Source organism: Amblyomma americanum, chromosome 11 (assembly GCF_052857255.1).
Source record: "Amblyomma americanum isolate KBUSLIRL-KWMA chromosome 11, ASM5285725v1, whole genome shotgun sequence".
NCBI classification, from domain to species: Eukaryota; Metazoa; Arthropoda; class Arachnida; order Ixodida; family Ixodidae; genus Amblyomma; species Amblyomma americanum.
The window spans coordinates 4,791,484-4,809,823 of NC_135507.1; the positions used below are offsets into that span (position 1 = coordinate 4,791,484).

General features: G+C 46.4%; 1 protein-coding gene across 2 annotated transcripts in view; it reads left to right on the plus strand.

The window, feature by feature from the left end:
* The window catches only part of ptc (protein patched), a 32,735-nt gene extending 17,507 nt beyond the window's left edge, over window positions 1-15,228 (plus strand). The window contains exons 6-15 of one of the 2 annotated variants that reach the window (XM_077644074.1): window positions 1,599-1,919; window positions 3,074-3,181; window positions 4,805-5,055; window positions 5,249-5,325; window positions 5,500-5,609; window positions 6,147-6,459; window positions 10,480-11,459; window positions 12,548-12,844; window positions 13,136-13,352; window positions 13,948-15,228. In XM_077644074.1, coding sequence (XP_077500200.1) covers window positions 1,599-1,919; window positions 3,074-3,181; window positions 4,805-5,055; window positions 5,249-5,325; window positions 5,500-5,609; window positions 6,147-6,459; window positions 10,480-11,459; window positions 12,548-12,844; window positions 13,136-13,352; window positions 13,948-14,015 — 2,742 coding nt within the window. In that variant the 3' untranslated portion in view covers window positions 14,016-15,228. The remainder of the gene's footprint in view (window positions 1-1,598; window positions 1,920-3,073; window positions 3,182-4,804; window positions 5,056-5,248; window positions 5,326-5,499; window positions 5,610-6,146; window positions 6,460-10,479; window positions 11,460-12,547; window positions 12,845-13,135; window positions 13,353-13,947) is intronic. The other variant, XM_077644076.1, reaches the window with a different exon arrangement.
* The last annotated feature ends 3,112 nt before the right edge of the window (window positions 15,229-18,340 follow it).

The window sequence follows — 18,340 nt, forward strand, 5'->3', positions numbered from 1 at the left end:
AAGCCTTTATGTCTACATTTCTCTCCTTTTGCTGTCTCATGCATGGTCTGCTCTGTTCCTTTGAAAGCTTGGACCTATACCACCTCACTTAATATACGTGCATGGTGACGTTTGTGCTTGCTAACTGCAATTGAGTGTAAGCAAGGAGACATGATTCAAGCTGCGTTCAAACTGAAGTGCTTATCAGTTGAGTTTCTCATTGCTGTTCTGATTGGGTACGGTTAGAGCTGCTCTTGGATCACTTATTGCTGAATTCACCTTCAGAGAGACGCATGTGCTTCATATTTACTTTAAAGAAATTGCTCCCCCTCAAGTGAAACCTTGGTCCAGTGGCTGTGTTAGCACATATATGTGTGCATTTAAGCTATTTGAAAAGTTTTCATGCACAAGTTGACAGCTGTGAGCAGATAGCCGGAAAAAAAAAATAGATAATGCAGATAACACGAAAAGTGTTGGGTGGGGGGTGCAGGTCACCTCATTCTGCATACAGTAGGTATTGTTACATGCTGAATTCTGCGAAAAAATGTGAAGTGAGTGTAAAATATTTGCAGAAAAAGAGCTGTTTGAAAATAACACTCAGTTGATCTCTCAGGGTTTTCTTTATTTTATATCGTAATTCAGTTAAAAGAAAGCAACAGTTGGTGTCATTGATCATTTGCTGTTGTTGGGAATACACCAGTACAAGCACCAAACTGTCCAAAATGATAATGTCGATCGGAGTTTTAGGAGTCGTTGCGTCAATAAACAACTACCAGTGTTCCCTAGTTCTCGAGCTTCAGTAAAACCAGAGGCGCAGTAACTGCCCCTCGGTGGTTAAAAAATGTCAGCCACCATGATCTTAGTGTGGGCAGATAAAACGCAAAGTTCCATTGAAGCTACCTGGACCTGGTCGCCAGAGGCGTAACATGTGTACTTAGTTAATTCTGTGAGTCAATTATACACCACTCTAGTTCTGGGTTGGCCCAGCTTTGGTGAATATGGTTTCAAAGTATGTTACTCACTCTCATTCAGTCATATTCAGAGTTTCTGGTTTGCACTGGTACACTGCTTTTTCTTAATTTGATCTTTTGGGCTGATGCAACAATTTTTCATCTTGATGACATGGCAGAGTTGGCAACAAATTAGTGAAGGGTGGTGTTAGTGGCTCATTGGCCTTGCCTGGGGAAGCCTGAGTGTTAAAGGCCATCAGTATGCTACCACCTTGGAAACATATCTTATTCGTAAGGGGAAGAGCATCATTTGTGGATGAGTAGAGTGGATAGCTATACAAAAGGGTGTTGAGTCTGTCAGTGACTGTCAAGTCATGTTGATGTCAAACCCTTACAAATAACATGTTAACGATTGCCGTATCTATTCGTTCGTGCAGCAGCTAATAACCTGTACGTTTCCATGGTTGCATTGGTGTTAATATTTTGTTTCCTTTCTTGGCACAAGTTTTTGAGCTTCTAGCTATTCATTAGTGCTATTCAGTTTCAAAGTATTTGTTGCAGCTGTTGTAGCTAAGCCTGTGTGTTTTAAAAGGCTGGCATTAAAGACACGCACGGTTTATCACTCCTGTTCAACTGCCAAGCAGCTCTGACTGTGGTGTCTGTCCCCAGGAGGTGCTGCGGTCCGATGCTTCATTCGAGTACCGCAACGCGACCCGGCGCCCCATCGGGGAGCTGCACGTCTTCACGGCAACGTCGCTCGCAGACGTCATGAAGGACTTCTCGCAAGTGAGCCCCACACGTGTGGCGCTGGGATGCCTGCTCATGGTCGTCTACGGCTGCGTCTCCCTGTGGGCGGCTGCTGCCCGAGACAACCCATGGGGCGGTGCTGTGCTGGGGGCACTTGGAGTGCTGCTGGCGGTTCTGGCAGCGGGAGCAGGCCTGGGCCTGTGCGCCCTGCTTGGGTTGGCATTCAATGCAGCCACCACTCAGGTGCTTCCCTATTTCTTCACTGTGGTGTGCTGGCTTGCATTTGCATGAACGTGTTTGTGAGACATATGTTAGGTCTTTGCGTGGTTTGTGCTTGCTCGTGCACACTTGAATGTGTACATGGGGTCTTGGGCACGTGTCCTTGAAATATTCTAGGGCTTTGCGTGACGTATGCGCTCGTGTGTGCATGGTTTCAAGTGTTGAGGTTTTTGTGTGACACAGGCTTTGTCATACGTAGATACATGCATTATGGCTGGTACATCACGTGTAAGCCATTGTATTTTGACATGACCTCCAATGTCGCCCTTTCCCTCGTTCTCTCCCCCTTCACCAGTCTGCAGTAGCTTGCCTGAGACACATTCCTATAGCACACATTCTCCCCCTTTCCTGATATTAAACTTTCTATCTGCTACCATATGTTTGCTTTTTGATTCTCTCTTTTCGTTTTTTCTTTTAGTTCGGTGTCTAAGTGCTTCTCTCAAAATCCCTAAATATATGGTCGTGCCTGTTTAATACAATGCCCCCTTATGTGGAAGACTCAAATTATAGGCAGTTTTATCTGAAGACCAAACTTGTTAATATGGAAACTCACTGTCCAGACAGTGGCCAGGTCGAAAGTGCTCGGAGCCCATTGGGACCCATGTTTTTTTGTCTTATTAGTATGTACAGCGATGAGAACAAAACCGCAAGTGCCGCTGTCAGATATTCCACCCCTTATATTTTTAGTGCAGAATGCCAGCAAAAGGCAGTACAAATGTGAAAATGCCGTGGTAATGGCCTCTTTGTGTGTGTGTGTGCAGTTCCATGGTTTACAGTGGCAAGGTGCCCGGTTGACGTGTCTTGCCATTTGACGCATTGCATGAATGGCTGTTAAAAAAAATTCTCTGTGTGCTGTATTAGTTGAAAATCACACTCAGCAGCTGTTAGCTGAGTGAGTACAGAGTTCTTGAGATGTGAACAGTTGAGATACTCCACCACACCTAGGGGCACAGTCATGCATGACTGTCCACTTTTTTCTTCATTTCATGTTTCCTCATGGTCTTTCCCTTTGTGTCTTGTTTCTCTTGGGCCAGATCGGAATTTCTTCTGTGATGGTGGTAGTTAACCTGCGGTTTCCTTCTTTTTTATCGTAATAATACCAATAAAAATGTACCCAGGTACTTCCATCCTTGGCACTTGGTCTGGCTTTGGACACCCTGTTTCTGTTGGACCAAGCATATCGACAAGGGGCCCGCAGCCGGCCTCCTTATGAACGTACTGCTCAGGTGAGATTGGATTGATGTACTAATGTTGGCCATGGCATGTTTCAATGAAGCCTGAATGCAAAAACGAATCTGCGCTGATAAGGCAAGATGACCGATCGTCCTTAAAAGTAACGGAACGAATTGCCAGAAAAGGCAAGTGTAGCTGCAGAAAGTTAGATAGGTGGATGAGATTAAAAAGTTTGCGATATAGGGTGTCTGAAGCTGTCAGAGAGCAGGGTTAATTGGAGAGAGATTGGAGAGGTCATTGCCCTGCAGTGAGCTTAGTCAGTCTGATGATGAAACAGCTCCAGGTGGTTGAACTCAATACAGAGCCCTCTACAAACATTGTGCCTTGTAGCCCATAACATAGCTGCAGCACAGAAGTAAACCAATCTGACTTGAGATACTCTCAGGATGGTTCCCACTGTAATTTTTGTTGCCAAAATGTGGCTACTGCCTAACAGTGATGGAGCAGGATTGTAAGCAATGGACAGCAGACCACTTCTATGAACTTGTGCACTACAGCATAATGTTTGAATGAAGCTAATGAGTTATGAAATGTATATGTTTCGATAAAAGAAGTGTTGAGACAAGAGCTGATGAGGCAGCAGCAACCTGGGGCTTTGAAAGGCCTTTACTGTAGTGATGTTTTTGTTTGATGCGATATTTGTCTATGATGTCATTTACTGCACGTTGAGGTGTTTGGTTGAAGCTCTCATTCACCACGAAAATAAGGGGCACGCTGTTGGTCGCATGGTCGAGTTACATAGTTAGGCCAAATGTGGTTAGGTGTGCTATCAGTTTGGTTTTCACTTCGATTCCGGTGTTCAGATTCAGTGTTCATGGATGGCAGAGCGATAATGGGTTAATGTCTATGTATGCGGAATTGGTCAACCTCTACGTTCATAGATCCCTGGGACTCTTCTTACCACTCCTGGAGCAGTGGTGCAGCAAGCGACGTGCCGCTGCCCTTCTATTGGCAGGTGCTGCCATCAGTGGGACTTGGCTGCTTGGGTTGGGTTGCAACCCAGGTTTCTCTTCCCACCTAGCAGCTCACAATTAATTGCTCTGCTGCCTGACATGGTGGGCAGGCTGCTAGGTGTGTGTGTGTGTGTGTGTGTGTGCGCGTGGGTGCGTGCGTGTGTGTGTGAGAGAGAGAGAGAGAAACATAATTGAGGTGACACAAGCTGGAAATAGTACAGCTTTCTTTATTCTAGCGTCTCCATTTCGGCCAGGGTCTGGCCTTTGTCGGGGTGATATGGTACAGGCAAAAGATGCAGCTTTTTTAAGTACGTATTCATGATGAGGGAACATTCTGGACAACCCCTATATATATATATATATATATATAATAGGTTTCCCGCCACCAGGAGGCAGGTGAGCAGCCTGCCACAAAACTGGCTTCAGACAAGCAGACAAACACAATGGCTGAATGCAGGGAATGGCCACTATAAGTGCTCTAATATAGCGCACTAAAACACAGGTGACAAATAATATACTCCCCAACAGTTGCATATGTCATGTTGAATTGGCAACCAGCTCACCACATTGCTTCAAAGCAAAGGCAGAAAGGCCAAACCGTTCACTGCAAATGGCTCAATTGTTAGCTCTGATCTTGACATTCAAGTGCTTCATGCTGTCCAGGTGCTCAAGTGTGTTGGCCCAAGTGTGCTGCTGGCCTGGGCTGGCACAGCTGGTGCATTCTGCGCGGCAGCACTCATCCCGGTGCCGGCACTGCGAGCGTTTGCACTTCAGGCTGCCGTGTTGCACACCTTTGGCACGGCCACCATGCTCCTCTTGTTTCCGGCTGCAGTCAGCGTGGACCTAAGGCGAAGCCGGCATAGCTGGCAACAGTGCTGCTCAGCGGAACACGGAGCGGTGGCGACGGCTGAAGGGTGCGTGCTGGCTGTTCCTTTCATACAATAGCTTGGCAAGAGGCATATGAGACATCCTTCTTCTTGAAAGATTAAACAATGAAGCCAAAGCATTTCTGTACCAAGGAAAGAACTGGTGAAACAGCACATTTGGCTGCATGTGATCTGATGAGCTTCTCTGTATCTTTTAATTATTTATCTTTTATCTGTGCAGGGACTCGCAAGGTCGAACTATTGCCAGGCCGTCAGCTGCGGTAGCCGTTGGTCCCTTAGAAACTTGGGTCGGTGCAGGTTGGTATTTATGTGTTTTTAACCTTCTGTTTGTGGCAATTGATATTTTAGTGTGGCATACGCATGTTGTCATCATGGTCGACCAACATGTGCCCTTACCTTTCATCTGGGTCATTTCTTTGCTGCCTCATAGAGAAGTGGATTGTTTATGACTGTGAAAGTGATTTCGTGCAGACGCTGCCCGAGTTGCTGACACAAAGCAGACCCAGAGTTATCGCTGGTGGTCCCTGGACCACTTTGCCAGTGTCTACTATGCACCTTTCCTGCAACAGACACCTGTAAAGGTGAGTGTGCAAAAGCACACTTACTACATTTTTGTACTGGCAGAATGTTCAGGCAGTAATTCAGAATTGTCAGTGCAGTGTGGGGAAGTGCTGTTGAGTCATAGTGATGCCATCTCTTGGTGAATGCTTTAACAGAGGCCCGTCATTTTGGCAGGAAAGGCAGCTTTGCTTCCATTCATTCACTCCGATTCCAAGAGATTTACCATTAACGAGGCTTGCGTTCTTGGGGGTGCAAAACTGGAGAGGAAATCGGAGGCTTCATTTACAATTTTCTCAGGAGTGCCGTCACTTTTTTATGAAAAGACATTTACAGTGTTCCTGAAAAGTACTCTGGTAGTTTAGAGTAGCTTCTTGTGCCATCGACAGTTCCCCTTAATGTCCCTTTGATGGGCTGGGATTGTTTTTTTCTTCCCCTACTATCAAATTGGCTATTGCGTGTTGTGGTGGGTGAACAGGCATTTCGTGGCAGCTTTTTTGGCACAAAACTCAAGCTGGGGTGATGCATAAATGATGCTACATGCTCCTTACATTGTGCAGGTTCTGACAGTATTAGGCCTGGTGGCGCTGTTGGCGGCATCTGCGTGGGGTGCCCTCCGTGCCGATGAGGGCCTGGACTTGGCTGAAGTGGTGCCAGGTGGGAGCCGTGAGCAGGCCTTCCTGAGGGCTCAGAGCCGGTACTTTGGCTTTTTCCACATCTTTGCCGTCACCCGGGGAAACTTCGAGTACCCTACCAAACAGCGGCTGCTGCTGGAATTCCACGAGGCATTCACGTCTGTCGAGCACATCATCAAGAATGACGATGGGGGCCTGCCAGACTTCTGGCTCACCCTGTTTCGAGACTGGTTGCTAGGTCAGTTCCTGTTTGGCCGGTGCTTAATTACCAGCTGTAGAGAAAAACGGTCTGCTGTGAGCAAGTACAGTATGATTAGTCCCGAAATAAAGTGGATAGAGTAAGTGTGGGGGCATGCGAAATATGGAACCCAAGCGTTTTGCAGATTCTACTTTGAGAGCTCCTGGTAAGGTTGTGATGAACGCAGTCAGAGCTGGGATTAGCTTTGCTAATAGTATTGTGGATGAACCAAAAAAGGTAAAACGTTAAGTGACAAAAGTACCTGGAAACTAACATAAGATATTGTGAATGTTATTGAATAAAATGTACCTTTCATTTCATTTCATTCATTTTCCTTTCGGGGTATTACTTAAGATGTGGGGGTAATCAAAAGTTGTGTTACATTTTGTCACGATGATGTATGGATTTCAATGTTGGCTTTGAAGGATGATGGGCAGGTGATAGCAGCAACGGAATGGGAGAGGCCGTTCTAGTCTGACTTGGCTTGTGGAAAGAAGGAGGTGGAGAAGGGTATGGTACGAGCGCATGGACAGTAACTTGAAGGGGGTGACCACTGCAATGGGATATGCGCGGCGGAGGTGCACAGATGTATGGTTCGTGGCCCAGTAAGCTGTAATAAAATTTACGAAAAAGAGTTGGGGTTGCGATACAACAATGGCAAGAAATACCTTGGAAGTTGGACTGTGATTTCAAGGATGACATACTGACTTCGTATGAACATTGGGAGTGAACGAAATGGGCAGCATGATTTTGGATGGCTTCGAGTGTTTCGATTAGATATGCTTGGTGGGGGCTCCAAAGGGGGATGCATATTCTAATTTTGGCCTTACCAATGATGTATAAGCGAGTAATTCGACCTCTTTTGTTACATGACGTGAGTGGTGCCTCACAAATCCCAGGATTTTATTTGCAGGTGAAATAACTTCAGTAACATGTTTGCACCAAATGATGTCATGACTTACAATGACACCGAACTATTTATATTAATGGATGTGCTGTTTTGGATTGTTGGTAATTTTGTAAGGGAACGAAAACGGGTTATGTCTGTGGTGAAAAAAAATGAGCTTGCAATTGTTAGGGCTAACTGTCATTAGCCAATCATCGCACCATTTTCCAAACTGGTTAAGATCATCCCGAAGGGCTTTTTGTTAAGAAATATTAGTTATTGAGTGGTAGATAATGCAGTCGACAAATAGACGGATAGTGCATGAAAGTTGTTCTCGCATGTCATTTATGTACATTAGGAAGAGCAGAGGACCTATGACTGAGCCCTAAGGTAAGCCTGACGTTACAGGGACAGAATGAGATGACTGGCTGTTAATATCAACTTAATGAAAGCGATATGATAGAAATTCCTGAATCCATTTTAAGGTGTTAGGGTGCAAGTTCAGTTGGGAAAGTTTTAATAACAAACGTCAGAGAGAAGCTTTGTCGAATGCTTTGGCGAAGTCTAAAAAAATGGCATCAGTCTGGATATTCAAGTCGAGGTTGGCATGCAGATTGTGAAGAAAGACTGCTAATTGTGTGTTACAGGAACAGTTCTTGCGAAATCCATGTTGTTCAGGATGAAAAAATTTCTTAGCATCCAGGAACTGCATGATTTTGGAGTAGATGATATGCTTCATAATTTTACAGGGGACACTTGTGAGCAAGATAGGACGATAATTTAATGGTCAATTTTTGTTACCGGATCTGTAGCCTGGAACGACCTTTCCCTTCTTCCAGTCATCAGTTATGGTGCCTGTGGAAAGCAACTGAGCAAACAGTAACGAATATTTGGCAGAAACCTACTTTGTGTCGTTTAAAATTTTAGAATTTATTTCATCAGTGTCTGCTGAAGATCAAAGTTTAATTTTATCTGTTAGAGACAATATCCCATTAGCAGAAACATCGGTTACAGGCATGGTGTGTGAAATGGTAGTAGGCAAGAATAGGAAAGGGTGTATCAGGTGCGCTGGTGAAAACTGAGGAAAAAGCAATTGAAAAGATGTTAGCACATTCAGTATCACTGAATGGCTCTCCTGAAACATTATTGATGGTAATTTTCAAAAATTATATAAAGCGCACTTAGGACAACAGACAAGGGAGACCAAACAACACAAGCGCTTACTCGCAACTGCGCGTTTATTCGAGAAACACACAAAAGGAAGAACAATCACAAACAAAACAAAAGCCATCGCGCAGGCGTGACAGTAAAAGTGCTCATACAGGTGCGTCAAGATAACAAAACTCTCTTTCATGCAAAACCACCATAGGGTCGGCAACACACGTGTGCTGATTCTTACGGATGTGATAGGCCTCTGAAATCTCTCTGGTTAGCTGATTAGGGTGTCGGAACAAGATTTTAGTTTGGTCAAGCAAAGGCTTGCAGCCGCTGCATTTTGAACAGTGCTTAGCGAGATTAGATGAAGGCGACTTATTTAGTGACAAAAAATGCTCTTGCAAGCGCACATTAAGGCAGCGGCCCGTTTGACCGATATAGGTCCGGCCACAAGAAAAGGGAATGTGATACACCACTCCTTTTGAACATCTGACATAGCGGTTCTTGTGATTCACAGTGCAGCACCGCTTTCGTTTATCACATACACCGCTGCACTCTTAAATTATCAATCAAATCACTCAAAAATTGTGAAGTGTGGCATTGCTGTCTCCTGCCTAGGATCGTCTTTGCTCAAGTCGTGCCCTCACGAAATGAAGGAAAGTTTCTGCGAGCAAGTGAACAGACTAAAATTGGCTGGATTTCCAGAGGACGTGCTGTTTCTAGCTTCTAGCAAGGTGCTCAAAAAAGTAAAAGAGTTCAATAGGTCACTTCTTAAGGGTTCTGAGGAGAAAAAGAAAAATATTGCAGTCATACCTTATGTTCATCGGTTTTCTCATCAACTAAAAAACGTGGGTAACAGATATGGTGTTAATGTTCTCTTCTCTGCCCCTCAGAAAGTTAGTAGTGTTTGTGCGAAGGTTGCTGCGCGCACTGTGAATCACAAGAACCGCTATGTCAGATGTTCAAAAGGAGTGGTGTATCACATTCCCTTTTCTTGTGGCCGGACCTATATCGGTCAAACGGGCCGCTGCCTTAATGTGCGCTTGCAAGAGCATTTTTTGTCACTAAATAAGTCGCCTTCATCTAATCTCGCTAAGCACTGTTCAAAATGCAGCGGCTGCAAGCCTTTGCTTGACCAAACTAAAATCTTGTTCCGACACCCTAATCAGCTAACCAGAGAGATTTCAGAGGCCTATCACATCCGTAAGAATCAGCACACGTGTGTTGCCGACCCTATGGTGGTTTTGCATGAAAGAGAGTTTTGTTATCTTGACGCACCTGTATGAGCACTTTTACTGTCACGCCTGCGCGATGGCTTTTGTTTTGTTTGTGATTGTTCTTCCTTTTGTGTGTTTCTCGAATAAACGCGCAGTTGCGAGTAAGCGCTTGTGTTGTTTGGTCTCCCTTGTCTGTTGTCCTAAGTGCGCTTTATATAATTTTTGAAAATGAACAACCAACTAGCTCAGATGTCAATTCTGATTGATGGTAATGCTGTTCATTTGCTTCATAGTTGCTTCATAGAATTGGATTGAAAATTAAGACTGTGCAGTTGCCTTTATGGACACTTAATTCCACAAAAGTAAATAATGGAAGAGAATTTCAAGCTGGCTCATTAATGCAAAATCTAAAATATTTGCAGCTTTTTTCAGTACTCGCGCCAACTGTCTCTATTCCATAGTTATGTATGAATTCAAGCAAAAAGGTCTAGCTCATATCCAGTGTTTATCTTTGTCAGCTGCTGTGTTTCCTTGGCTGGATTCTTTTTAGGCAATGTTTTCTGTTTCTCCATTGTCAGAAAAATGAAAATAAGGCAGTGAAAGTGTTAAGCAGTGTTGTTCTGTCATAAACATGTTACATGTAACGGTTCACAAAGTCAGGTAAACACTGGAACACGTCAGTGTTATCTGCTTGAGTGGTTTGATGCCAGTTGGTAGCATGCTGGGCTGCATTCATCAGATCCTCTCTGTCTTGCTCGACAGGCCTGCAGAAGGCATTCGACCGGGACTGGAAGCATGGCTGCATCACCCGTGAGCAGTGGTTCCCAAATGCCTCGGACGAAGGGGTTCTTGCCTACAAGCTGCTTGTGCAGACAGGCCGGCCGGACAATCCCATCGACAAGAAACTTGTGCCCAACGGGCGACTGGTCGACGATGAAGGGCTGGTCAACCCCAAGGGTTTCTACAACTACCTCTCGGCATGGGCGTCCAATGATGCGCTCGCCTACGCTGCCTCGGAGGCCAACCTTCGACCCGAACCGCGTCAGTGGGTGCACTCGAGGCAAGACGTTGAACTGCGAGTGCCCAAGTCAGCACCGCTTGCCTATGCCCAGATGCCCTTCTACCTCCGTGGCCTGCGGAACAGTGCTGAAGTGTCACGTGCCCTTGAGAGCGTGTGGGCACTATGCTCGCGATTCGAGACACGGGGCCTCCCCAACTTTCCCCTCGGGGCACCCTTCGCCTTCTGGGAGCAGCACCTGCGGCTTCGTCTCCATCTCCTGGCGTCTCTTGCTTTAGCTCTGGCCGCTGTGTTTCTGGTGCTCGCGCTGGCCCTCCTCAACCTCTGGGCAGCCTGCTTCCTTGTTCTGGTCCTGGCGAGCCTCGTGCTCGAACTGTTTGGTGCAATGGGCTTCCTTGGTGTACGCCTCAGTGCTGTCCCCGCTGTACTTCTTGTCCTGGCTGTGGGTGTTGGTGTCCAGTTCTTGGTCCACGTCACGATCTCGTTCCTGACAGGTGTGGGCAACCGTAGTCGCCGGGTGTCGTTGAGCCTGGAGTGGATGTTTGCGCCTGTGGTGCATGGCGCTGTGTCCACTCTGCTCGGTGTGCTTGTGTTGGCGTCATCCGAGTTTGACTTCATTGTCCGGCATTTCTTCTACGTGCTCTCAGCCTTAGTGCTTCTGGGCCTTCTCAATGGTCTGCTCTTCCTACCTGTGCTGCTCTCTCTGCTGGGGCCACCAGGCGAGGCAAGTTGAAGCTACCTTTTGAATTAATTTACTTTAGTAGTCATGCAAGTTAAGTGTTAAATTACTTTGGTGCGCTAAATAAGAGAGTTGCTGTGTTTCTTTTATTAGTTGGTTTAATACTGGCAACCAGGACTAGGCTGGGCAAGAGTGGAATGTGTGGTCCAGGCAAAAGAGGGATTGATTTGGATAATTAGGCCAAATGCGGATGTGTGCACTAGCATGATGTAAATTGTTGGTTGGCTCTACAAACTACTAGGTGGTACCAGGCTACCACTTAATTACCACCCCAACTCTTCCGCTTAGGCACTGTGCAAGCATCATTAGAATCACGTTCTCCTCCTAACCGCTGCTGCTCTTTCTGATTAGCTTGGGGCGGTACCGCCTAATTAACACCCCAGTTCTCGCCTGGTTACCACTGGCTACACCTTGGCAAGTAAGCCACCCGGTGGGCAAGTGAGCTGTGGCACAGTAGTACAAGGCAGGTGCTTGGCAGGTGTTGCCATTGGTGGGACTTGGGTTGCTTGGGTTGGGTTGCGACCCAGGTTGCTCTTCCTGAGCAGCCTCTCACAATTAAATGGGCTGCCGCCTGACCGGGTGGGCAGGTGAGCAGCCTGCCACAAAACCAGTTTCAGACATACAGCACACAATGCCCAAATGCGGGTGAACAAACACTAAATAAATGTTTTTCTAGTATTGCATTGTGCTGCCCAGCACGCTCCAGGAGACATGGCAAGACAGTCTTGTGTGTTTTGACTGTTTTGGTCTGTGCTCTGCAACAAATGGAAATGTGTGAACCAGCCGAGAAGAAACCTAAATGAAAGAGGTGTGCAGCCACTTAACATGCAGAAGGCACAACCTGTGTGAGAGCTGCTAGTCAGCAGGTTGATGACCAAAAGAGTAGCGTCAAGCAGTCGTAAACATCATGGTGAAGATTGTAAGTTTTTCTTGAGTTAGTTCACTTGCCATGATGTGTTGAATCCTGGTGCTCTGTTGCCACCATTAAAATCCAGCACATTTTATCTCGTAGAGTGAACTGGTCACCCTGTTTTCGAGGTAGTACAACAACATTCTCTTCTTTCCCTGTCCAGCTGGTGCCTCAGGGTCGTGCCGATCGCATTGCAACTCCATCACCGGAAGCGTCTCCGCCGCCTCCACAGCGGACAGCGAGGCCACCACGCACCCTCGGGCGCCCTGTCAGTGGTCCACCGCTGGGTGGCGCTGGAGTGAGGCGGCACACATGGGCTGATTCACTGAGTACCATATCAGAGGAGCCGCCATCATATCACTCGTGTTCGTCCTCACACGAGATAGTTTTGCACCCGGAGGTAGTGGTCGAGACCACCACAGTGACAACCAGTAATGGAACCACAGAGACCACTACGAGGGTGAGGAAAACTTTACACAACTTATCATATCACTGTTGTAGTGGCAGCTGAAATAAAAGTTGGTGTAGAACAGTTGCTGTAATAGTCGTTATGGTCATATCACTGCACTTGTTGCTGTAGTAATTATTGTAATTTGCAGCAATACCTCGTTTTCATTTCTTTGTTTTTTTCTAGCTTATGAAACATCAACTTTTAGTGAAATTAGCCCTTTTGTTGTCAGAATGGAATAAGCTGTTTACAGGCGAACTTTGATTTGTCCTCTGTCTGAATCATGGTTTCTTTCATTTGCAGAACACGGTGGATGCTGGCGACCGGTCGTCATCGGCGCAGAGTAGCAGCAGTGGTACCAGCAGTCGCTCTTCAACACCAAGCGAAGGCGGCAGCACACCGACAGTGGTTCATTCGAGCAGTGATTGTAGCCTGCAGCCGGGAACTGGAGGAGCCACCACAAATGTCACCACCAAGGTCACTGCTAAGGTCAAGGTGGAACTGCATGCTCCCGTTCATGGTAAGGGAGGAAACCTCGGCATGCATTCTTGGATAGTACAGTCACGAGTAAGAAAGATTAGTACTAGTGACATGCCACCGGAGCGGCAGATAGCAACGCTCAGTGCTGTGGTTACGAACATGCCGGTAACGAAAGTGCCAGGCGTGTTCGCAAAGCACAGCGTGGTGTTAGCCACACGGTGCAATTTTCGCCGCTCTGGTGACGTCATAGTGCTAATCTTTTTTACTCGCGACTGTACTTGCCTCATCTGAATGATCAGGTGCAAGCATTGCTAAAGGGAGATCGGTTATTTTCGTGCAGCAAATTATTACTCCTAGGTAAAAACAAGACAGGAAGAGAGCAGAAAAGGTTATTTAGCTAACAAGAGTGAAGGATATCCTAGCTGTGATTAAGAAGAAATGGCATGGGCACAACATGTATTGCAGGCATTTTAATTTAATATCCTCTATCTTGACAAAAAAGTTGTCCAAACTGAAATTTCATGTTCTGTGTGTTGTCCGGATTGTTTTGAGGCACTTGAACTGGGACGCGATGACCAAAAGTGGAGCCAGGCTTTGCGACAGTTTTTGATTTCTCAACTTTTTTTTTTTTGCAGCGTCTGAACGCAGCCACAAACACCGGCGGCGGCGGGACAGCAGTTGCTCGCGCGACTGCAAGTTCTGAAGAAACTTGCCTCCAGCTGCCGGAAGTTGTTTTGCAGCCAACTATTTATTTTCTCCTTGTCGGGAGACTGCTGTACATAGGTGTGCCTGTGTGTGGGTGGCCTCGTGTATTGACTAACTACCTCAAGCAAACGATCGTCCTCCTCTACTGCCACCCCACACGGCTTCATACGGGTACAAGAGCCTTTCTCGGCAGGGGGCGCCACTATTCACTTGGCGCTGGACTCATGAGAAGAGAATTTCGTGACTGCACTACTCATTGCGGGGAAGGAAGCCCCCTAGCAAATGGGCCTGGCAAATGTACAGTTCTTCCAGATTGAGTGGCCGCGGTGGCGATCAACTTTAAGCGGCACGAACGACGGTGGGGGCCATTTGCTCAAGGAACTGTGTGTGGCTGCCTCCATGTTGTGCGACCTGTCTCGTGCTAAAAGGAAAAACATTCTTTTCCTGGAACAAGCCTGGGAGGGCCTCGAGAGGTTGAACAAGCATGTCTCGCCACCAATACGATGGTTCTGCTCAGTGAAGTTTGTTTTTTATACATCATGGACTGTGGACTGCGTAAGCTATGTGACGAATGGCATCCTGCTGGTTTCGTGGAATTCATGTGTGGAAAGCGTTCGTAGCGTTGTTGCCAGTGCACGTAACACATGGTATTTTGCCCATATGCCTTTACCTCTACCAAAGATGGCCTGCCTTTTTTGCAATCACTCTCGGGGGCATTCCCTTTGTTCAGCAGCATCAATTGCTGTAGGAAGCCAGCCAGTAGAATACTAAGCTGACAAATCGGGTCTTTCTGGTTCCAAACTGGATGCTACGGCAAGAGTTCCGTGCTTGGCCTTTTTCCCCCCCTTGCATGCAGGCTTGAAATATGTGTGGCCAGTACAGTAACATCTGATGTCTTCAGACATATTCATCACAATTGTGTTGTGTTTGTGGCCACTTCTCGATAGTCTTTCGAGACTTTTCTTTTCCATTGAAGGCTTCAAACTGGCCCTGGAAAAACCTCAGACAGAGTGATGGTTTATAACCACACCAGTGGGTAGGTGAATATATGACGTTGTAGTAAAAGTTATTTATTTTTCTGACCTTAGCCATGGCCTTGTTGTTTAGGCCCATGCTAGCATTGTTACTCTTTTGAAATTATGTGGGACCACTGACTTGTTTTTTCTAATTATTTTTTAATATACTGAAATGAGTAAAAGACTGAAACGAGATGCCTTGTTTGTGTTCTGTTGCAAGATTTATTGGTACCAGACGAGGAATGTGTGCAGACTGTGTGGCAAGCCTTGCAGGTGCATTGCAGGTGCATCTTTCGAGTGCAATTCCTCCAGGTAGGCACCATGAGGCCAAATTGAAGTGTGAACAGATAAAACAGAAATGCATGTCATGGGCTCTTACTTGAGCCTTTGGTGCAGCATAGATTCGTACGATTTATATAACTTATTTGGGCATGACCTTATTTCAAAAATATGAATTTATCCAGCTGTCTGCACAGGTGCACATAAAAATGTGAAAGTGCAGCCTGTTCGCATTTTATCCTGAACTGAAAGTATCGCGCACAAATAACGTGCTGTTAAAAACATATAGAATAGTTTTTTATTGGACTCTCACATATTGTATGCATGCGTTTGCAAACAGAATCCCACTGGGCAAAGCTGATTAATGCAGTGAAAGCAATCCATTGACTGTAGGGGAGTCTTCCTGTACATAGTACAGTCGTGCATACACCTGTCTAGAGCAGTCAAATAGCCCACCGGGGAGTACACTTGCATCATTTACGAGAGGCTTAGAGCTTGTAACAAGACCTTGCTGTGTGTACACCTTCCCATTAATTGCGTTTAGCTCCTCATGTCTTCAAAAGCTATATCATGCTCACCAGGCAGGATCAGCTGTTTAATGCACAAAATAGCGTGCTGTTTGAGCGCTCCATACAGGTGTGTGGACAACTGTACAATAGGGAGGTGGCATTTTTGACGCTCTGAGGAAAAGCCATGCGCGTTGTCACACTAATTCAGGATTGGTCAGCAAAGGTGACATCACACCACAATCGGCCAATGAGAGGGAGGCGCCACTCACCAGATGTCAATGCAAAATGGTAAGGTGTGCAGTGCCAGCCACGTAGCAGTCGGAGTATGTGGAAAGTTTCCACTGCTCTGTAGTTGACATGTCCAGTCATATAAAAGGGTGTGTGACGTGACTGTGGTGGTAGAGGAGCGGCGAAGAAGCTCTTCACAGTCGTGTCAGCAGTCTGTTTGTGTAAGAAGAGGCTCCAAAACAGATGTGTGCTTAGCATAATGGTGCTTGGTAAATGTTTAGGGGAATCCGCCAAGGTGGAGTAGAGGCAATAGAGGATACAGTGTGTAGCAAGGTGTATATCAACGCCCAAACTAGCTTCAGCAGTCTGCGTTTCTTTACATGGCCGCTTCGAGCATGCCCACTTCTCCTCCTCTACCCTTTCCCAAGTTCCACTGGTTGGAAACAAACCACCATGCACCCCGCAAGGGCGTCTGCAACATGCAGATGTTGGTGAGTGGCGACACCACGGGTTCCTGAGCATCCGCAGGGACATCCCCGCAGGAGGATGATGGTGAGCAGTGAGTCACCACGAACCCGAGCACCCGTGCTTAGCCATGTTTGGCTCAGCCATGTCCAGGGAAAAGGGGATCCTGGTGGTTGAGCCGATGCCAAGCGTTTGGACTTTTAAGGCCCCTCGGCAGAGGCAAGATTCCACTTTGGCCCCAGTTTCCTGTAGACGGCACTTCCGGCCTGACCCGACCAGGGAAAATCGGCAGTCGCCTTTTCTTGTCTTCCCATTCATTTTTCACTTTCCTGTTTTCTTTCTCACAACTTTGCTGTCTCTTGCTCCCATCTTGTTTTTTTCCTTCTTTTCTTATCGGCTAGGGTTCACCTTGTATGGCGAACTACACTGCGTTTCGTCATATTCGGTTATATTTGGGATGTATAGCTGGCGTGGGCAGGACTTGCGTGGAAGTTTCTGTCTCGTCTTCTCATTGGGCACCATGGTGGGTGGCTGACACCCTTGCTGAAAAACAATCTTCATGGCTTACCATGCAACAAATGATCGCCCTCAACAAATGATTGCTGCACCAAAGTGCGCTAACTATGAAGGGGACCACCCTGTGTACTCGAGATCGTGTCCATCCTTTAAGAAAGAGAGAACTATTAAAACTAAGGAAAATGTAACATTTCAGGAAGCATAAAAATGATTCACACAAAAACGAGGAATGTCCCTGTTCACAGAAAAAACAAATTTCGTCGATGTGGTGCGACAGGGCGGGACACCACACCGGCCTACAGTTCCTGCCCAGGCCACGCACGGTGAGCCTGAGGTAGGGCCATCCTCAACCCCGGCAGATACAGCAAAGGCTGCCCTGCCGCGTCTGACAAAGGAGCTTGCCTGTTTCTGGTTTGGCAGCCCGCAAGGCTGCCCCCAGTCGGGAGAGGCCTGCAACTCGTGCACCCGCAGCTACTCTGCCATCCTCCAGCACCTCTAGGGAGATGATGGACATAACGCCAAGTTCACCCCCACTTCTGTGGAGGTGTAGCTCTAGTGAGCAAAAAAGAAAAACCCCAATAACAGGCCCAAAAAGACCGGAGGTCTTATAGCTACACCCTCAAAAACAAATTTAGAAGGTGAGAGCCACAGCCAGGCATATCCGTAGATGCGATGAGAAAACTTAATGGCAAAACTACATATCTTCCATAAACAGTTCAATCACATCGAAGAAAATGTGGGAGCAAGTTTGTGAACCGAATGGTAGTTACTCCCTGTTCACAGTCCCTTTCCTCACTGCCCCAGGAACACAAACAGGTATTGATGAACAGACAGATATACGAGCAGAGAATTTTTCGGCGGCCTGTAGTTCCTCACACTGTACACATTCATTTTTAAAGTACAAAAACACAGCTGAAAAACAAAGGTTTCCTACAAGTGGCAGTTCAAATGAGCCTTATAACAACTTAATTAAACTTCAAGAAATACATAAAGTACTGTCAACCAGTAAGCAGACAGCACCTGGCCTCGATAAAATACATTACAAAATCCTGGCCCACCTCTCCGAAGCTGCCGTAGAGGCCCTCTTTAAATTCTTGAACAAAATAATGTAAATTGGGAAAATTACTGTTATTGTACCATTCCTGAAACCTGGAAAGCCCCTCTCATGGTAATTATAGACCGATGGCACTCATGAGCTGTCTCGCAAAATCTTTTGAAATGTCTTGAATATTAGGTTAATGTTTGTCCTCAAATCCCATGAACTTCTGGACATCCATCACTGTGGATTCATGAAAGCATGTTCAACAACT